Source organism: Patagioenas fasciata, chromosome 2 (assembly GCF_037038585.1).
Source record: "Patagioenas fasciata isolate bPatFas1 chromosome 2, bPatFas1.hap1, whole genome shotgun sequence".
In the NCBI taxonomy this organism is placed as follows: domain Eukaryota; kingdom Metazoa; phylum Chordata; class Aves; order Columbiformes; family Columbidae; genus Patagioenas; species Patagioenas fasciata.
In genome coordinates this window covers 135,900,451-135,922,237 of record NC_092521.1, presented here as the reverse complement: position 1 = coordinate 135,922,237, position 21,787 = coordinate 135,900,451, and the positions used below count along the sequence as shown (strand labels likewise).

General features: G+C 38.0%; 1 protein-coding gene across 1 annotated transcript in view; it reads left to right on the top strand.

The window, feature by feature from the left end:
* LOC136097733 (dynein axonemal heavy chain 11) overlaps window positions 1-21,787 on the top strand; it is an 89,243-nt gene that overhangs the window by 14,077 nt on the left and 53,379 nt on the right. Inside the window, 5 exon segments of the mRNA XM_071805512.1 lie at window positions 11,018-11,092; window positions 14,261-14,454; window positions 16,923-17,085; window positions 18,666-18,720; window positions 18,723-18,788. Of these exon segments, the coding sequence (XP_071661613.1) occupies window positions 11,018-11,092; window positions 14,261-14,454; window positions 16,923-17,085; window positions 18,666-18,720; window positions 18,723-18,788 (553 nt within the window).

Sequence of the window (21,787 nt, the reverse complement as noted above, 5' to 3'; positions counted from 1 at the left end):
TCTGTTGACATTGAGAGGGACTTTGCCTCTTCTGCTTCTAGCAGCTTTCAGGAGAATTCACATTGATGAAGCAGGCTAGTCATCTTTTGAATAAATGGAACTGTGGAAAACTCAAACAAGATCGAGTAAAACCTTTTGAATTATTTCTGATCTGTGTTTCTGAAGTAAAAAACTGTAGCAATGTTCAAATAAAGTGTGTTTAACTACATTCAAGAAATGGTGTATGTGTGTGGTGTTGCAGACAATCCTTGCTCCTTTGTGGGTCTGTAATAAATCCTTGCTTGCCTTGATCATGTTCTTGTTAGACATTGTATCTTAGCTTGCTTCTGATGCAAAGTTTACTGATGATTTCTAGGTTCTGACCCCTGCAAGTAATGAATGTGTACCTGTGACTCCATCAATGTGTCTGCTATTTGAGCTACACCATTTAAGAGCTACTACACCAGCTACAGTATCTAGAGCTGGTATTCTCTATCCGAATACCCAGGGCCTGGGGTGGAATCATGGGTACCTGATGACATTAGTTAGCGTTTTTAGGATTCATCTTGAAGAATAATGGGAGTAGACTCCATTATTTATATTAATTCTTACTTCTAATTTTTATTCTGATAATAGTGGGATGATTTAGTTGGTGGCCATGTATATTCTCAAATATGCAGTTCAGAAAATTTCACCATCAGTTAAGTGTTTTATTTTCCCCTCTTATGTGTACTGCTTAATCAAGGTAGAGGTGTGACAGGTTGACTCTGTCTGGATGCCAGGTGCCCACCAAACTGCTCTATCACTCCCTCTCCTCAGCTGGACAAGGGGAGAAAAATACAGTGATGCACTCATGGGTTGAGGAAAGGACAGGGAGATCATTCAGCAGCTACTGTCATGAGCAAATCAGACTTGACTCAGGGAAATTAATTTGATTTATTACCAGTCAAAATCAGATTAGGCTAATGAAAAACCTTAAAACATCTTCCCCCCACCTCCCTTCTTCCCAGGCTTAACTTTACTCCTAAATTCTCTACCCTCACCCCCCCTTAGCGGTGCTGTGCGACAAGAGAATGGGGAGGGAGGAGCCCTCACACTTGCCCTGCTCCAGCGTGGTTTCCCTCCCATGGGAGACAGTCCTCCATGGACTTCTGCGGCATGGTTCCTTCTCACAGGCTGCAGTTCTTCACAAACTGCTCCACTGTGGGTCCCCCACGGGGTCACAAGTCTTTCCAGCAAATCTGCACCAGCTTGGGCTCCTATCCCCGCGGGACCACAGGGCCTGCCAAGAATCTGCTCCAGCACAGGTTTCCTGTGGGGTCACAGCCTACGTTGGGCATCCACCTGCTCTGATGTGGGGTCTTCCCCAGACTGCAGATAGATCTCTGCTCCACCATGGACGTCCATGGGCTGCAGGGGGACAGCTGGCATCACTGAGGTCTGCACCACAGTGCAGGAGAATCTCTGCTCAGGTGCTCAGAGCACCTCCTGCTCTCCTTCCTCTCTGATCTTGGTGCCTGCAGGGTTGTTTCTTTCACAGTCTCACTCCTCTCTCCAGCAGAAGTTACGTAGGGTTTTTTCCCTTCTTCTTCACTATGTTGTCCCAGAAGTGCTACCACCATTGCTGATGGGCTCAGACTTGGCCAGCAGCAGGTCTATCTTAGAGCTGGCTGACGCAGGCTCTGTCAGACATGGAGGAAGCTTCCAGCCGCTTCTCACAGAAGCCACTCCTGTAGCCTCCTTGTTACCATAACCTTGCCAGATATACCCAATACAAGTAGTGAACTAACTCTGTGCTTTTTGTAATGCAAATTTGACAGTAGCAAAAAGTAAATATCTTGCCTACTTTCTCTGACAGCTTTTTAATAATTATCACCATCTTTGATACTGTGGATGAGACTGCTTTACATTGGCTTGGCTTTTGGTTTCTCTTATTCCTTTGAATCACAATATAGCTCTTTTAACTTGTTTTCTATCTATACTTCATGCAAATTACTTATGAGAACAATGTTTTCTCAATAATATGAGTTTTCATGTATAAAAGGGAATTTAGTTGTTCAAGGCGCAATACGTTAACTTGAAGCAGTCCAACATGATCTTTTCCTTTTGCATTTGTTGAGTTGATCCAAAACAGTTCTTAAAAAATGTAGTAAGTGAATCTTTTTAACATTTGTCTGTCAATGTTTTTATTTTCAAGCCCTATTACTACTGTTTCATGTCAAAATTCAATTCTGCAGCATTCCAGTATGTCATCAACATTTCAGCTGGTTCTGCCTGTGTTAGAGCTGTATGCCATTGGGACAAGAAGCCTTCAGTTCACATATTTCCCAGAGAAATCTTGTCAGTATGAGAATTTAATTAAGCAGCATGAGTCTGTACAAGCTGCCCACCTACGGTGATGTGGATCAGAGGAGCGGTGAGGACACAGAGAGGCTACACAATCTCTCACAGCAAACAGAGGAGTGTAGAGATGGAAACAGTGGGCAAAAAACTGCCCAAATAGATGTCAATGAGTAAATAATCAGTTTAGACTGTGATCGACTAATACTGTGTGAACACGAGCAGAGGATAAAATTGCCTAATCCTTGGGAATATGAAGGCATGTGGCTGCTAACCTGAAGCATATGCTATAGTTAGCTTAATGATAAGCAATTTTAGACTTGGTTTTGATAGGAACTAGATGAGAAAGGTTACTTCTTTGTCTTTAATTACATATAGTCAGGCTTTTCAGCCAGACTGGGTTATATATACAGTTATAGATACATGCAATGCAAGTTATGTTAAACTTGGATGTCCCACAATCCTCGGTCTTGTGTACATCTTACACACTGGTATTTTAAGTAATCTGTTCTCAAAGAACATAAAACAAATACAGAATTCTTGTTCCCACCTGCTTTTAGGTGGTCTACCCCTTGAAAGCAGGAATAAAGTATCATCTGGATTCTTTCTTCCTGCCCTCCTTGGAATAAAACATAGAGTCAAGGAAAGGGAGTGTAACCATGTGCTAATATCATAATAGCTCTTAGAAATGCAGCAGTGTGATGACCTTTGCATGAACAAATAAAAATGTTGTAAGGCTGTTGGCACTTATGTCTGACTTACAGCCAGTGCAGTAATATTTGTGCTTTGCACCAAAGGCAGTCACAAATAGTTCTCAAAAGTCAACAGAAATTGGGATTTCAAAGCTAGAGGGAAGAAATTTTTTATTTTTTTAACCTCTTTTTGATTAAAAAAAAAAAAAAGTTCTCCGATTTGTTTTGAAGGTATGTTGCCAGCTGGATAGAAACAAGGAAATACCAATCCAAAAAGGCTAACTTGACTGTTCTCTTTGATAAATATGTGCCTCCCTGCTTAGAACAACTCAGAACAAGATTTAAAACTGTTACTTCTATTCCTGAGAATAATATGGTTTAGGTATGCATTAGTATTAAAACTACTTGCATTTTAAGAAACAGTATTTCTAAAACATTCACCAAGCATGCGGTACTATGCAGGAGTAAAAATGCTTAAAATTACTGTGTATCTGAAATGTATGTGAGACAAAATTGAGAGTTTCTTATATAGCAAACCCGGACCCTTATTTTGGAGACCTACAGAGATTCAGAGGTTTTGTTTTGTAGCGGTCCACTGTAACAGGAAGAAATGTAGGCTGCGGCATTGCACGTATTTCCCTGATTTCTTAGTTCTTGTGTTGCTTCTGTTAGTAATGTCTTAAGTAGCTTACGGCTAGCCATTTCATCTCTCTATACAAGCATTCTGCCTCTCTCTAATTAAATGCTCTCGAAATTCATTAGTGTTAGTTACTCTCATACTCTGATAATGAGGCCCTACATTATTAAATGTTATTGAAGAATGGAGCTGAGCTCTGTTTGTTTCATATATAAATGATCTGATACTGCACATCCTTACATTGACATTTTAAATGTACTTGAAATGCCTTGTCGTTCTAAACTCTTCTGAGTGTTTACCTGCTTCTAAATAAGTCAATATGAGAAGAGTAAACTAATTATTGAGTATGAGTGCTAAGAACTTGCCATAACGTACATGCCTGCGTTTTGTCATCTTCTTCACATACCTTGTTTTGAGTAGAGCAGAAAGGAGTTCCTAGCCAATAAGAAGCACAGCAAGGAGTTGCAGTCTCACTACTCAGATTTAAATATCTTCTTGAGGTCACTGTCTTCTTCCAACGGAGTAAGACTCACAGATCACTCTCTTCACATATTTATTTATTGCAAATACTGTTTTCTGCCAGATTGTTTGCTGATCCCTGAAAGTGTGCCAATGGATTTCCTCAGAGAGACCTATGAGATGTATTTTGGTTTTTTTTTTGTATTTGGGTGCTTGGTGGGGTGCTCTCTCAAGATCAGGTAAGTTAATGAAAATGACCACAGTATCTCACCATGCTTAAAAAACAGATACACTGAAAAACAGTACATATACACACACCTACCTACATATTTAAATGAATATAAAGCTGTATATGCTGGTTTCTACTCACTAATATTGATGGGAAGGAGAGCAATGGCCCATGCATCTGATTTGTTGGCCTGTGGTACTGTGTACTTTGACTGTCAGGCCTCATCTGTAAATAAGCTAACTTGACCGGAGGGAGCAGAGTCATTTATAGCTTTCAGATTACCAACATTAATTCAGCTGCTGGTGGCATAAGAAGATGAAAACAGTGAAGTTTCCATCCCAGGTCACAGTGCTCAATTATTACCTTGATCGAGAGATGAGGAAGTTCCTGCCCTGGGTGGATGAGGTCCTGAGTCCCGATGTGCATCCAGATGCACCCCTGCAGGTACAGTGCACACCAGTGACCACATGCTGAGCATTGCTAGATACAGAGATGGTCTATGGCCTTGTTACCATTTCTGACATCATCTTAAATGTTCTGGAAGTAACACTCCCTAGATGCATTTGGATAGATCCCTGCTATCTGGGCCATGTACTGAGCTAAGTGTTGAGTATAAACAATGAAGTTCTATTGATTTTTGTATTGTTAAAGCACTACCAAAGACATACTGTATTCAGTTTGTTAGTGGTTTATACCCTTTTTCCACAGTAGGAGAATTTCAGTCTCCAAGTCTATATAATCATTGAAAATAATGCCCGCAGCAGCTGTACACCACCAATTGAAGTAAAATGTTAATTTTTCTATTGGCAGCTTTATACACGGGTATTCTTTTGCCCGTTAAATTCTTTTCATACTAACAGAAGTGTACAAGTTCTAAGGGAAGTAAATCACTATATCACATTTCCACTACAATCTTAATCAAGCTACAAAGTTAGCATTATATTTGTGGAATACAAATTAGAGAAGTTATGATAGTATGAAATACACTTGTCAGTGGAGAAATAGAAAGCATGAATTATTGGTTGCAACTGCCTCAGTTCGGGGGTTTGGTTGTCTTTGCTCTTTTTTCAGAGTTTTGCATAGGATATTGTCAAATGTTTCATGGTGTTTTGATTGCATTAACTTGTGGGTCTTTTTCTTCTTAAATGCATAGATGAGTAGGAGTTTTCTTGGGGAAATTAGAAGTTTGTGGGCATAGAAACATGAAGCTGACCATCAGATGACATTATCCATTACCATCTATCCTGTAACAGGTTTTCTTTGAGGTTTACTATCAGGCAATGTTCACAGTAAGTAAAGCTAGTCTATTTCCAACTATTTGCCCAAAAAGTTTTAGGTATGCTGAAAGCTAAGCCAAAAAGTAAATGGAAATACTAATTGAAAAATTAAACCAACTATCTGTTGCACCAGCCTTTGTTTCTCTACCGGTTTTTGGGAGACTGGCATTCTGTAGAGGCTGAGGTGCAACCAACACATTTCAGCTACAACCTGATTTCAAAATCTTTCTACTAGAGGAAATGGAATACACATTTTCAAGTAGAAAGGCTGTGTAAAAAGTAATCCAGTAGAACATTTTGTTCTAGTAATTATGTTTGAGAATAATAGAATGGTGTATCCCATTTTATTGCTTTTTAGAATCAGTCCTAGCCATAGAGAGACAGAAATTACTGTTTGCTTTTAAAGCTAAACTGTGTTGTGTAAGTGTTTGATTATTTTGTTTCGTTTCCCTTTCAATTATAGGCAATCTTTGTTCACATATCTGAGACTACACATCTCAAATATTTCATTGATTTACTCTTTACAAAAGGCAAACCAGTCATGCTTTTTGGAAATGCTGGAGGAGGAAAATAATTGTTTCTAAGTGATAGGTTTGCTGTTCTCTCTGAAGGCTACCTCCTGGCTAATATCACTCTCAACCACTGCACAACATCAGCAGTGCTCCAGAATAACTTCCATATAGATGCAAGAAATCTACCTTCCCTCAACAGCAAAGGTGAAAAATGTTGCACAGTTTTTATGGTCATCACAGCTGTTTGCTACTGTCATTCTCTGAGTCTTGGCAATCTCATTGCTTTGCAAAGTGGGAGGTGTAGTGACGTTGGGGAGGGCAAGAGGAAAGGAGAAGGATGAAACTGTTTGGGACAAACTGACACTGTGCTCCCACAAGTTGCTTGGTGAGTGTGGACAAGAGAAAATTTGGCTTTATTTATGTTGTCAAGAAGCCTTGAGCCAGGTTTGGCTAGCTTGGGTGGGTGTCCCTGCGTTGTGCTTGTAGATGTAACAATGAGGACAGTCAGGAGTTGAGCTTGTTTTTGCTGGGCACCATGCAAACCCCAAGGAGGGCAATCCTTGTCTAGACGAGTTTGAAGTCTCCATAGGTAAGATGGATGCAGAGCAAAGGAAATGTTAATATAACACACAGGCAGAGAGGGGCTGTATTTTGGCTGAAAATGTTACACTGGTGGTAGCTTTTGGAACAAGAGGAGTCAGACAGTCAAAGTAAAGTAGATTCGTTAAAACTCCACGTCTCTTCTGCTTTTCATGAGAAAGCACAATCAAGGGAGAGCCCAACTGTCAGCAGATATCCCCTCTTTGCCTTTTTATTTTAATCCTTGCAGTAACTTGAATTGATGCAACTACACAGAAAAAAATTATGTGCCCTATTCACTGTACCACTTTTCACAGCTCTAAAAAGCACTGGAGAAAGAAATTAATACACTGGCTTATTCCTTCATATATCTGGGAAAAGAAAGACAACAAATTCTCACTTATAAAAACTTTCTAAAATGTAAGTCTTCAGATAAAATCTTTAGGAGAATTTAAGTTTGCTTAATGTTTAATTCAATTAATTTGCAATCTTTTTTTAAAATTATTTTCTAGCCAATCTACATTGCTGCTAAAGGATCAACCTGTTAGTAGGCTTAAAATATGTATAAGTCCTTAAATCTCCATTGGATAAGTTTTTACTGTGCTTTTTCCATTCTCATCTCATATTGATTTCTTCTGTATTAAGGTCAGATAAGCAAATACCACTTTCAGTTTACTTTGTACCTTATTTTATTCTTTGAAGTGTTTCCAAATTCATGTTAACATAGAATCCTGGATTAACATAACTTAATCGCCTTTTTGCCCCTCAAAATGAACAGAGAGATTAGGAGAAAAGAAATCTGCTGTGCTGTCAGAGTGAGATCATGAGCTGTCCTAAACTGTCATAGGTCTTTCAATGGGGAATCAGCCTTGAAACGTTTTCAGGTATTCCTCTGATTAGAGAAGGATTTTTTAGCGAATGACTGCCATTCCAGCAGCACCAATGCACTGAAGCACCAAAGCATAACACATTCAATTGCAAATTGAAGGTGATGAAAGGAGCTCCTAGGCAGCAAAGGTTGCGTGTTCTTCTTTCAGAAATCTTCTTATATAAACCAAATAAGTGAAGTCAGCATCACAGGGGCTTTCTCTGCAAGTGTTTCACACCTGTCAGCTGTACTGTGATGTAAAATTTGACAGGTTATGAACCTTTAAGGACTTGCTGTGAAATGTTAGTAGTATTCCTTCAGGTTTTAAGTCAGTGTTGTAAAACATCCATCACTCCTCCTGAGAAATATTAAGAGATGAACAGAGAAGTGGACTCTCTGGTTGTCTGCAGCTCTTCCTTCTGCCCGTTGCTTTTCAGCCAAGTCCCTCTGCTAATCACAGAGGGTGAAGAACTCCATGAGAATTCAGAAAAAAAATATATTGTGTTTGCTTTCTGTTGTGTTTACAACATTTTTTTCAATGAGCTGTGACAAAATGTTTCTGTACTGTCATGTATAGCTAAAAATGGCTGCTTGTTATTTTTGTATTTGCGTGTACCAGTGCTTCTTCCTATAAAATGCATTCAAGTGATACACTGAAATGCCTTCCTTATGTGTTTTAGGTTATCACTCCAAGCAATAGTTTGGAGGAAAGCGTTGAATTTTTTTTTTTTTTTAATGGAAAGAGGCATTCCGATCAAATTGCACAAGCGAGCAATGTAAATTAAGTGTCAGTTCAAAAAGAAGAGCTTAAGACCTGAACTTGTTCATATACAGTTATTCACTACATTACCATTTCTTTCCATAGTTTAGAGGTTAAAAGATTTTTCTTACAGATCATATCACTTTTAATCAGCAGTATTTTCTGGCAGTTCCCATCTTATCTGTATCCACATGACTCTCTTTTGAGGTATCTGCTAGAGTGGGTGAGATTAGCATGTAGTGTTCAATTTTATTTAGCATTCCTCCAAGGCATACGACTCACCCACTCTGCCTGTAGAACGGCAGAAAATTTCAAAGTGTTACTTGATGGAGGCAGGTTCTGGTGCAAACTAATACTGGTACATTAAGTTTGGGGTCTTCAATAGTACTGAAGTTTGGTACAGAGAAGAAATTTGCATAAGTGTTTATGTACAACGGAATTTAGTAAAATATATTTCCCTATTGCAATAATGAAGTATTTTAAAAAACAGGAGTTATAGATTGTAATTGTGGACATGATCTAAAATTTAGATAAGGTTAAGAATCAAGAAGGATATTCCTAATTTTGGGTTTAAAAGTACAGGTATATATGTACCTCAGCTAACAGAAGAAAGTTTTCTTTCACCCTAGATTTTAAGGTATTAAGATACTTTAAGCCTTTTACATGCACATAGTTTCTGCAAAAACCTTTAATACTTTTGTGGCGGAAAAGTAGGATAAGTGCAGGCACAGCTTTTTCTCCCCGAATTTATGATCATCCAATTGCAAATATGTGCAGGTCCTACATTTCTGTCTTGTTCTCCAGCACAACCTTAATTTTTACCTACTTACTTTTCTTCTCCAGTCAGTTACCAGCCTTTTATCTGTTTACAACTAGACAGAAATGTCGTTGGAAACATTTGTTACCTTTCTTGAATTGGGCAGACAGAATCACGGTTAAGGTTTGTGAATGATTTATTTCACTGTAAAACCATATAAGCCATATGCTTACATTTCATTACTTCTTTTCTTTTTTTTTTTTTTCTTCTCTTTCTCACTCTCTTTTTGACAAATATTAAAGTCTTAAAAAACACTATTGACTGGACAAAAAAAAAATCTGGGCTATATGCACAACGTTTTTGAGAAATCTTTTTATTCTTGCTCAGCAGTATTGAATTAGAAATCTCATGCTTATAAGATCTGAATTAAATTACATTCTGTGCGGTAAGGGTTGTAACCACGATCTAAATGTTTCATAACCACCTTTGGTTCAAGTCTCTACTCTGAATGAGGCACAGAGAGCTTTTGAAATCTGGCTGCTTGCTGAAGATTAGAGCCCCAGTCACTGCAATATGCTGAAAAGTTTACCTTGAAGTCTACCAATTACTGTGGTTTCATTTGTGCAAACCATTTGTGTGATTGTTTAGACAACAAAAATATACAATGTTGAAAGGAAGAGAGATTGTTAGTTTCTAGCCCTACTTTAATAAACTCCTGATGATTTCTGCAGGTTCTTACTTACATGCACAAAATAGAAAAAGTACAATTAGAAATAGAGCTTCCATGGACGATGAATCCTTTCTTGTGAATCTGGGGAGTACTTCACCAAGTGGCAAAAGTTGAGGATCACATCATAGCAAAGTTCAATATTTTAATAGTGCTTAATACATTCTGTATTTTCAAGATGACTTAGAGCTTTCTGGAGTTATTCTTTTCCTTACACCTCTAAGGGAAGCAGTGCAATTGAATAAAAATTGTATAAACTCAAAATTTACATCTCAAGGTTTTACAGTTCTGATAAATATGTAGGGCGTTTGAATTAATTTGTTCACTGTTGTAGTAAATCTTTTATCTGATAGTCTGTATTCAGCACCATGTAAGCACTGCATTTTGGGGAATATGCCGAAATTTAATACAATCAGCTTAATATTCCTTAGCATGGGAGGCATCACACTAGTTTCCTGGTTAAATGTCCTCGTTAGATGTTATTATCATTCATATTTTTGCGCTTTCCTATAGGGCAGAAATCTTGATTCTTCAACTGAGGTTAAGCCTGGAAAATGCATGGTATTTTGTCACAAATATTAATCAAGCTACATTTTCTTTCTCAGGTATGATAGGCAGAAGCTAAATATTAAAGAAATTAATAACCGTCATTATATTGCCTGTATGAATCCAATTGCTGGCAGCTTCACTATCAACCCTAGACTCCAGGTATGGTTTGAAGTGTCATTTTACAGCAATCCTGTATTTAATACATGAAATAATTACTATTTAGCTTTTAACTGCAATAGGTAGGTGACAAAAGGGGATAGGAGAAAACATAGTGTCTGAAACTGAGCCTAGGTTCAAAATCCTGCTGTTCCTATAACTAAACAGAAAGAGACACAACTTACATATTCTTATATTGAGATTCCCCTGAATTCCATACCAATTGTAGTCTCATGTGGTCCTTCACCTGGCAGATGTGCCCTTGGGGCTCATAGCCAGATATACAGCTGCTGTGGAACTGCATCAAGGATAAGGCTAAAAATGAAGTATTTTCTGTGACACAGAAGTAACTGTATTTTCACCAGGCTGTATTGTCATTTAACATTTTATTGACTTAATTTAACATTTCATTGACTCTGCTGTCTGATGCTGTAGAATAATTTTTTTCCCTTTTCATTTTCAGAGACATTTTGCAGTATTTGTTTGAACTTCCCTTCTTCAAAACATCCCAACAACTGCTATTAAGTTCCACTCTATCTTTAACATGAGAGACCTCTCCAGCATCTTCCAGGTCTGTATCATGGGTTAATTTTCTATCTAGCAACACTCTCATTACAGCTGCTCTTGGTAATTTAGTGATGCACATTGGTCTGTGGACTGGTGAAGGAGAGATGCCCTTTGTACTAAGTAGACAGTAGTCCCTGCCCTGAGGTCACTATGGTCAGGTAGAGTAAAGGGGTAGAAAATCAAGAAAGAAAAGATACTTAGTGGAACTAGAGCTATGGTTTGTAAAGTTCACTATGCTTACTTATGATTTTGAGAAGAGAAGGTCAACATTTGTTCAGAGGGAAGACAACTTTCTGGAGATTAGGTAGAGTGAAACAGAGATTGAAGAAGCTCTGAAGCAGGGGCTGAAACCAGTAGTCAAACACCAGACCAGGGATTAAAGAGGGAAATGAGGGAAGGATATAATATGGTCCACAAATATTGGTCCCTCTTGTAAAATCAGGTGAATCTGATCCTGGTTTGGCTTTACCTGCTTTTCAGTTCCTTGGCGTGCAGCTCTGTTCTGTTCCATAATATTCTTCTTGCCTGCCCACCCCATGGATCATCACAAACCATTAGAAAGGAGGCATGGATTTCTCAGGTCTCCTATCACAACAGTTACCTTGGTTTGATAAGGGTGCACTGGCCATCATGCACATTTGTACCCATCCTGGTGTGGAATTTGTTAAGGAAGGAAGTTTGAGTTGACAGCTGAGGAAGTGCTAATTTTGTTGTGATAATCTGTATCCTGTTTTCTTGAGTGGTATTGCAAAACTAGTGAACATACAAGATCCTGGGAACGCTGATACTTCCTTGTGTCTTGTAGTGCCCAAGGGTATCAAACCATAATGAGTCACCTAAGTGTGCCAGTCAATGGAGAGGAGACATTTGTTTAAATTATATTTTGCACACTCAGTTGGCTGGAGAACTTGCTAATTTATAGACATTCTGGTTCTTATTTAAAGACTATATAGTTTCAAAGACAATGTGTAATGGGTGTCTACTCAGGATGATTAATATCTATGCTGAATATCAGTTAGTCTTCCTTAAGGGTAGCCTATTTTGTCTCAGATGACAGCACTTAAAAAAAAAAAAGTTATCTAGTTATCTTTAGAGCATCCTGCTTGCTACACCCAAGTGTTTACAGCAACCAAATGATCTTCAATGCCTCTGGCTTCATGAATCAGCACGTGTCTATGGGCATAAACTAGTGGAAAACAGACTGTACTTTCTTTGATAAAATGATGATGGGCACTATGCACAGGTATTTTGAGGTAAGTCGGTAGCTTGAAAGCATTTTGCCCAATGCCAGCAAGTCATAAACTGGGTAGTGAAAGGTCTAGTATACTGAAACTGTAGGTAGAAGTAGCACGTAATCTTTTTCTCCTCAGCCCCCAATGCAAATGTCTTCCTCACTGAATAAAACCATGTGCCAGAGTGAGTGAAAAAGGGGAACCAAGGAAACTTCCCCTTGAGAAGATTCAGAGATGATAATTCTTAATTTGACTGTAATGTTTGACTGACAGAGGACTGTCAAGTATCTCTGTTGCGGTGTTGTTAGTAACTTAAAGCAAACACTTGAGCCTTCGCCAGCATGGGGAGGTGGCAACCTGTCTGTGGACAAGACTCTTCAGGTTCTTCGCTGGTTATGTGGAAACAAGTTGCATTTTCTGTTTCCTGATTTTGTGTTTCAAACCACAAGGATAGTATGCTTTTATTTTGCTTTACTAATTGTTCCTTTTTTATTAGTTTTCTTTCCCTGAATAGTTTAACTAGAGTATTAAGTGTACATATGTGTATACATATATGCATACATATCAAAAAAATGAATTAAGTGATTTTTCAAATAATTTGAAATTGCAGTCTCTCTTTGGGCTTCAGAGCATGTCAGTAAAACAGCATGTACTTTTTGAACTGTGAGCACTGTTGGTTATCCAAATAGAAGGATCTGTTATCAGAATTAATGTACTAAAGAGTTAAGACACTGGAAAATACAAGTTTCACTTTGTTCTTTCTGCTCTATGGGGATCAGGTACAATACACCTTTCTGATTTTCATTGTGAAAACACTTCAAATATAAGCTAGGATACAAGTATGTTCATTTGCCTTCATGTTCTCAGTTAAGTTTTGTTATGTATGCTTTTGTTTCCTTAACCTGTCATACATAATGGAATATAATACCTGTCAGTATTGTTCATTGTATCAGACATGTATCAGACAAAATAATGTCACGTATTGTATAGTACTACTGCATATACAGTTTATTCTGGAATTAATGTCCGTTGGTGCCAATACCAAGGATCAACTAACAAGTGAGAACCACAATGCTGTTTCTACTCATCACTTAAAAGCATGCGAATTTTGCAGCAGACAAAGCAGCAGAAGCATGAGCTAAAATGAGCGTATTAAATGCGTGTATATTTGATTTTTTAAAAAGAAAATAGTTTTCTGATAAGTGGCAGGCATGGGCGCCATGGGAGGGAGGCAGGGAGAGAAAAGGGAGAGAGTATTTGAATTTATTTGACAAAAAATGGAAACCGGAAAACATCAACTTTGTTTACTAGTCCTTTTTTCCCTTCCTTTCTAATTTCTAGTTGCCAGTAAAAAAGGAGTGTAAAGATAGGAATGAGGACACCCAAATGGAAAACTTAAAGTGTTCGGCAGGATTTGAATCTACAGGATGTTTTTAAAAGATGGACCCAAATTCGAAGCAGTATATTTCATGATGGCAGCATGTTACAATTACACAAACATTTATAAATGGTTTAATGAGTTATCAGGTTTTAGTAACTTCTGAAACTCTGTGCCCCCGCTTTCAAGTGCTTAGAGTTTCATTCATGAGTGGTTCATGGTTGCAGAAAGATAGTGATTTCAAATAGGGTCCATCTTTTTGAAACACCCTATACATTGAGCAGTGACTTCCTATCACAAAGAAATTATTGTTCCTTAATTTAAAGTAGTTTAGACATGAACAATTAAAGAAATAGACAGCTTTACCGGTAGTTTGTTTGGAGCCTGTCTGTTTGGATGTACTGTGCAAATGCTCTGAGCCGACACTCGTAGCTACTTGTAGTCTTTCAGTGCATAGGAACATCAATTGCCACACTAATGGACTGTTTTTTCGTGAAAATGTTTTTCATGTGCTGTGTTTGGGGCATTTTAACTGTTATTTTTTTCTCTCACTATGTGGTAGAATGTGGAAGACCAAGTGTTGCTGCAATCTCCACTCATCTGTCGCAATTTTGCAAAGGGCAGAGCAGACCCTTGCTACAAGCCAGTGAAAGGGTGGGAACTGCTGAGGAATATACTTGAAGAGTTTCTAGAAAGCTACAGTGAAATGCATGCTTCTATGAACCTAGTCATATTTGAGGATGCCATGCAGTATGTGTAAGTGGAATATCTACAAAGGAAGCAAATAATTCTTCATGATGGTACCAATGCTTGCATGAAGTTTATTGCTTTTCACCATTCAGAGATTGGTGCAGCGCAGACTCATAACAGTCTTAATTGTAAGGCTTCTGAGAGCACAACATGCAGCAATAGTTCTGCTAAATATACTTTATTGGTGCCATTATGGTAGATTGTGGCGCAGTATTAAAACTAACCTCCATTTTGTTTATTTAAACAGAGATTCATCCATTTTTGTGCTGCAAGGAAATTGACACCAGCTATTCTCTGTCTGCCTTATCTTTTAATTAGTTTATGATGTCACAGGCCTTTATAAGAAAAGTAATCTTTATCTTTTTGTTTCCAAGAAAGGGAAAATGCTTTTAAAATTAGAGTAATTCAAAACAAGGGCAAGGAATACCTTAAGAATATACTAAATGATGCCATTGCATGGCAGACTTGAAGTTGCTTTGCTGCCTAGCCTTGTACTTTTTAAAATCTAAACCAGTCCAGATTCCTAAGTGTCATCATAGATTTATTTAATTTATTTATCCACAGATTTTTTTCCATATGTATTCTTATCTCAGTTTAATGTAAGTTGTTTTTCTTATGTTGAACAATATCTTAGTAACCATCATGGCCCTAAATCTCAGTTTCTGTTTCTAAAATCTGATTAACTACATTTGCCTCGTTTTCCCGCACAGAAGAAAACTGGCCAGTTATTAGAAGACAAAATGAAGATTTTACTGAATAAGTGAGGCTCAGACTTCATTGTTGCTCTTTGTCATTATTTGTAACCTTTCTTCAATTTATACAGTCATTCTGGTCATGTATAATATCAGTGATTTCTAGAAAGAGACAGAGGCTCAGGCTGGCAGAGCTTAGCTTTGTTAAAGTAGTTCCTATTATTTGCAGTGTCAAATCATTTAACATGGAACTTTTTCTTCTAATTGAGTTGGACTAGGATTTCATCGTCATCATTTTTCACTTTGCACATATTCAGGCAGGAGCTATATAAAAGAAGGCACTCTTGACAAAGCAGTCTATTGTAGAAGCTTCTCTCCAAGAGGATTTTAAAAGAGCTTATATTACAAAGATAATCATATGGATCTTTCATAGGGACTGTAGATTTTGTTCTGCTGATTTAGAGGTTGATGTGATAATCATCAGAACTGCAGGCAGAAACCTTCTCAGGTATCGCTAGTTTTGCTTGACAATGTTGGTAAGCCATTATCTTCTCTCTGAAGTTTAGTGACCGAGAGTAGTATCCCAGTTTGGCAAACAAAGTGGTGGGGTATCTTAGTCTTACAGTTTGGCAGGCCCAGAAAAGTGTATGTGAAATTTAATCCCATACAGTTTTTTGGCATCTTTTATGGGTTTTTCTATGGATCCATTGTGAAATCATGAATAAGGCTGACAAAGTTCTACAGTGAGGTCAAAGAAAATTGGCTTCCAGTAATGTTTTGGTTGAACAGGTTTCTACTTCGTTAGATGCAACCAGATTAGGCACATTATCCCTTTATTTAAGAAAGTTCTTATTGATGTCTTTTCAAGGATGATTTTTTCAGTGGCATGAGACATAAAGAGAATGAGGAGGTTGTTTTTCTGTTTTCTTTTTCATGGGTACATGGAAACCAAATCAAGCAAAGAAGTCCAACATTCTGTATCTAGGCTCTGGTCTGCTAATACTAGGCCGTAATCCCTTAGAATCTGTATCTGATATTAAAAAAAAGAAAATTTTGAAAATAATTTTTAGATACTTATCCTGCAATTGATATTTTAATCATTTATATATTTTCTTTAATGTCTCAAATGTATTTTTGGGAGTAAGAATTGCCTCACTACTTACATTTGAAAATTTTAGCAACTGAATCTTGTCTAATTTTGAGCCAGATTCTCATCTGGCCTCATTCACCCTGTAGTATTCCATGATCAGCAAATAGAAGCATGTACTGAGTAGTCTGGGCTGGATATTCCAAGGGTAAATTAATGCTTGATGCATATTTTTCATGAAGTGATTCATCATCCCTCATTCTTTGTGATGCGAACTGCCAGATGTGGAATTCTCATGTGTTCTTACAGACCAGTCAACCTCCCTTCACGTTAACTAGGTCTTTATTCTGAGTCCAGTCAGGGTCCATCTTGAAATGATGCTTTGGAGAGCAGCTCAGTGTAAAGAATGAGCAACCAGACAGCTCTGGTCATTATAAGAGGCTAGTGCAGACCTTCAATATTTCACAAAGGAAAACAGCTTTTCTTTCCACTTGCTCAAATATTGGGGGGGGAAAAAAAATGCTGATGTGGAGTTAATGAACCTTTAGGTGTCAGTAGCACATTACCACACAAGCAGACAAGAAAGAAAGGGTGGGAAGAAAAAAAAAAAAAAGCAAGCTTGGTGCAATAAAAAGAAACTGGGAAACTTGGCTAACAATGTTGAAGCATATGTTATTGGGGTTTTTTGCCCTCAGGTGCCGGATCAGTCATATCCTAGAAGCCCCTACGGGTTATGCACTTCTGACTGGAGTAGGTGGTAGCAATAAACAAAGCTTGTTGAGACTGCCAGCATACATCTGCTCCCTGGAGGTTCTCTAAATCACAGTGAAGAAAGACGATAGGATCCAGGAGCTGAGGGTAAACTAATAGATATTATTTGAGTCTGTTGAGTTCACTACTTTAAGAACTTGTTCTTTTGTTGTTGCACAGGCTTGATAAAATTACAGACAAAACAGTGTTGTTTACAATAACAAGACCTGTGATTCCTGTGGTTTCCAGCTTTACCTCTTCTCTTCACCTCTGAGAAATGGGTGGTCAAAAGATATTTTAGTATCTGTTTGTATGCCTCACAGAATTTTGGTAGTTTTCCCATTTTTCCAAGGCAGCTACTTCAAACACTACAAAGATTTGGTTGGAGTTGTGGTATTTAAAGTTAGCCGTTTGTTACACATTTTTGCATGTTGTTGCATGTTTATTGATTTAGTGGAATAAAATGGATGTGGGTGAACAGAGGGCAAAGCTTTGTCCTTGTTACCTGCGAGTCATTTAATCACACTGGCCACATGCAAAGATAAGGACTATAGTTGAGTGAGGTGCTCTGTCAGGCTTACAGACTTCAGGACCTTGCAAGGCTGAGCCCTGTCTATGTGAGCAAACAGGGAAGGAGGGAACACTTTCTTCCTCTTCACTCCATGTGGACAACAATTGGTGCTTCTGAATCTCAGACATGGCTAAATAAGGATCTGATTGTGGCCAAATTTGGTGGATCATGGTCCCTAGAAAGCCCTACTGTTAGCCTTGGGCTGTGATGAAACCACCACAGTGTGTGCAGCCTGAGACATCTGTTTTCAGAGGGAGGTACACACTGTTCTATTTTTTAAAAGTGCCATGTGCTTTTCAGTGTCTTATATGGTGTCTAACTTCTTGTGCCCTCCTTCCCTGGGCAAATGAGGTGCAATGTAAGATGTGAGCCCAGATGGTCATTTCCCCTGTCCGGTTTCCAAGCAGGAAAACTTCTAAGCCTCTGTTAACAAACCCAGTAATTTGCTTTCTGCTAGATCATGTGGCAGCTTGTTCGTATCAGGCAGCGTTGACCTTTTTCTATATTTCAAATGTGGCCATACTTGAGTACAAGTGATGAGGGTTGCTTTTCTTTCTGGAACCTCATGCCAAAAAGCATTCCACGTTTGTACTACTGATAGCACAATGGTTCCATGCCATGTCTCTGTCCTGGCCACTCATGTAGCACAGCAAAAGTAATAGTGGACCAGTGCACTACTCAGTCTTTTTTTTTTTTTAACATGAGTAAGCTCTCCTAAATAAATTCACTAAGAAAAAAAAAAAAGCTCTTGCAGAAATAACAGAGTTTAAAATTGATCTTACTCTTCAGTGCAATTCCTAGACATTATTGGTATGGTTATGGCTATTCTTGATGGGAACTTTCATAGCTGCAATATCCCTTTCGTAGTATGGAGGAATTCCCTCGACTAGTAGTCTGTTTTGATCTTTACTACCAGGTTGTGTTAAAACCTCAGTGTTTTATACAGAAAACAGAGGCAAACTGCTTTTCCCTTTGGATATTATGCAACAAATTAGTGATATGTAAATGAACGAGAAGGAGAAATCAGCAATGCGTTTCCATCCACTAACGTGCATTTCACACTTTTTCTGTCTCAATGTTTTAACAAAATATGAGTGATTGCCTCCTTTCCTTACAGGTAGATCTTGGCAATTTGTACATGAAGACTGGTGCCAAGAACATACCCACAGTATTTTGCTGACAGATGCCCAGGTTCCAGATGAACACTTTCTTGTGCTGATTAATGACTTATTGGCATCAGGTGATTAGACCAACACATTTCTTGAAAGATCTTTTCCAATGACAAATGATCTGTGGTTTCATTGAACTTTAAAGGGATAGTTTCTCTTTCAGGTACTTTTAGGGGAGCTTTTGGAGTGGCCAAATCAACCCATCCAACTTGAGCAGTGAGTCTAACTTGCTTAAGAAAGCATTGCTCACTGAGGAGGCAAATTGCTAAGGCTTGTCATGCATAAGTGCACTGATCTGTGAGGAGATGGGAACCTCCCTTTGACTTAATGCCATGTTTGCTTTGGTACAATTTCACTGACTTCACGCGATGTCTTTGTGATGGCACAAGTGTAACAGACAGTAATGCAGTTTCACCCATGTTTTGAAAATTAGAGAATCTGGATTCTGAATGTGGGGATCTAGAGATCGCGTGGTAAAAAATGGGAATAATACCATGATGTACAGTTGGAGAACATCTAGAAAGATTTTTTTTATTATTATTATTTATCTATTTGCAACCAAATTGGAAAACAATTTTCTAACGGTCTGTAAAAACAAAAGGAGCCGCTATTCTGAGGGATACGTCATATGTGAATGAACTTCCTATCAGGGCAAATATTTTTGTCTTTTTAAAACAATGTTGTTGCCTCTCCAATAAAACAAAACAAAAAAACAAAAAAACAACAACAACAACAACAACAAAAACACACACACACACACAAAAAACCCACAAAAACAAACAAACAAACAAAAAAAACCAAACAAAAAACAACAAAAAAACCCCCACACCTCTAGTTAGGCACTCTAATTAGGCACCTAAACCCCAGGTCAAAAGCTGTTTAGCAAACACATTAATATGATACCATAATTGCAAGAGGTGTCTCTTTTAAACTCCACTTTAGAGGCAATGTTTTTGAGTCAGACTGCAGTTCTCTCCCAAAAGCTGGAAAACAGAAGTCGGGAATACTGGTTTTGGAGTGGCATCTTTAGGAACTTTGAGTTTATGCAGGCTTCAATTTCGCTCATCATCTGAAACATGTTGATAAGAAAATTAAAAGTCTGAACACCATCAACCATTTGGCAAGAGCATGTTTTGAGAGGAATGTGTGTTCCTTACTTCATGTATTAAACTGATCTGTTGATCAGCTGAGAAGAGCCTTCCCATAGCCTGTTATTCAACAGTAGTCTCCTATGTGGGTTTTTTTCTCTATCTTCTGAAGTGTTTAACCACTGCTGATCTAAAGACCATTCCTATTTGGTTATGAGATTTTTTTGGAAGTTCTTATACTTCATAACATACCACTTCCTCTCTTTTTTTTTTTCTCTTATTCTCTCTTTTTCCTATTCTGCCTTAGTTTTGTTGTTGTTTCCTCCTATCTCTAATTTTGTTGCCGTCACTTCTGTCCCTTCACTTATTTATTTTGTAACTTAAAGGCCAGTGGAGACTTCTGTGGGATCTAGTGTGACATATTCTGTATTGTTTTCACTTTTCCAGACTTCAGTGATATGATCAATAGTGTGCCTACCTTCTGGCTATCTATTTCTAGTCAGTGCTATTTGTCTCTGTTTCATGGCTAATGTATTTGTGTACATTTTTTAAGAAAGGACAGCAAAAAAAAATAAACGTTCAAATCTCTCTTCATTTTCTTCTTTCCCATTTCCCTTTCTTTGTATTTTTCTTACTCCCTCAACAATTTCTTCTTTTTTATTCCTTTCTATTTTTCCTTTTTTCTTTTTTTCTTTTTTGGCTTTTCCCCTTTCTTGTTCCCTTTCTTGTCTTTTCCCTCCTTTTCCCCCCCTTTTTCCCTTCGTTCTCCCCCTTTCCCCCTTTTCTCCCCCTTTTTTATCTTTTTTTTTCTCTCTCTCTGTTTTGTTTTTTTTTTTTTTAATCCTTTTTGAAAGCAGGTTTTAAATGCCTTTTGCTTTGCAACCATTTCACCAGTCCCCCACTGTGCAAATTAGCACTTCTGGAGTCAAGAACAAAAGATATCTATTCATGTTGCAGGGAAGCAATGTAGAGACATTATAGTACTGAAGGAGACATAAATTTCATGAGTTAACACACTGGCAAATATCTGTATGGACTTTTAATTAGTGCTGGGTGACCTTTTACCTCTTCCTTTCCCTAAATTTGAAGAATAAAAGACTAATAAAATGTGAAAGAGAAAAAAAGAGGGAATTTAGACAGTTTCAGAATGTTAAAGCTCAGTGAAGTCATATAGTTGCATTTTTCCATTTCATTTAATAAAAATCAACATCACACATTAAGCCACATTTCCCTTATGCTCACCCATCTTCTCATATCCCGCAGTTCTCTTTATTATGAGGAATCTGTAGCTCAGGAACCAAAACTACACAGTGGTATTCTTTGAACCACCATATCTCTTTGATTTTGCGTTGGTTTTATTTTGATTGTTTTCAGTCTGGAGCTTGCAATCTATTCTGTTGTTAATGAGCTGAGAACATGCCAGGTAGGTAATTGCAAATTTATGTCGGCATAGGGTGAAAGTATGTCAGCTGAAGGCAGTCGATTGCACCATTAGAAAATACAGGTCCAAAACAGAAGCGTGTGCAAGGACATATATGCATGTGGTGATTTCAAAAGCTTCCGTGATGAATAATGGAATAAATTTAAAAGGAAGAATGCTGCTTAAGCAAACAAAGCTGATGGCCAAACATAGTAAATGGTAAGGTGCTGACAGTGCTAAAGCCTGCCGTAAACTGAGAAGTTTCTAATACTCACAGTGATTTCCCAGAGCTCCAGAAGTTTTTCAATATCTCACACCTCTGTACAGACATCATTCTTGAATACTCTGCACATTACCAAAGTCTCTTAGAAAAGTATAGGCTAGGGAAGCAACTGTTTCTCAAAAGTACGGATATGAGGCCAGGTGAGTCAGTCACTTGAGCTCTGATTTTATTTTATTCTTTTGGTCACGGCAAACCTTCAGCTTTTTCCCAAAAATGGGAACACCGTGCCTAAATGCCTTGCAGCCCACATGCCCTAGACAAACATACCCTTAAATGTTA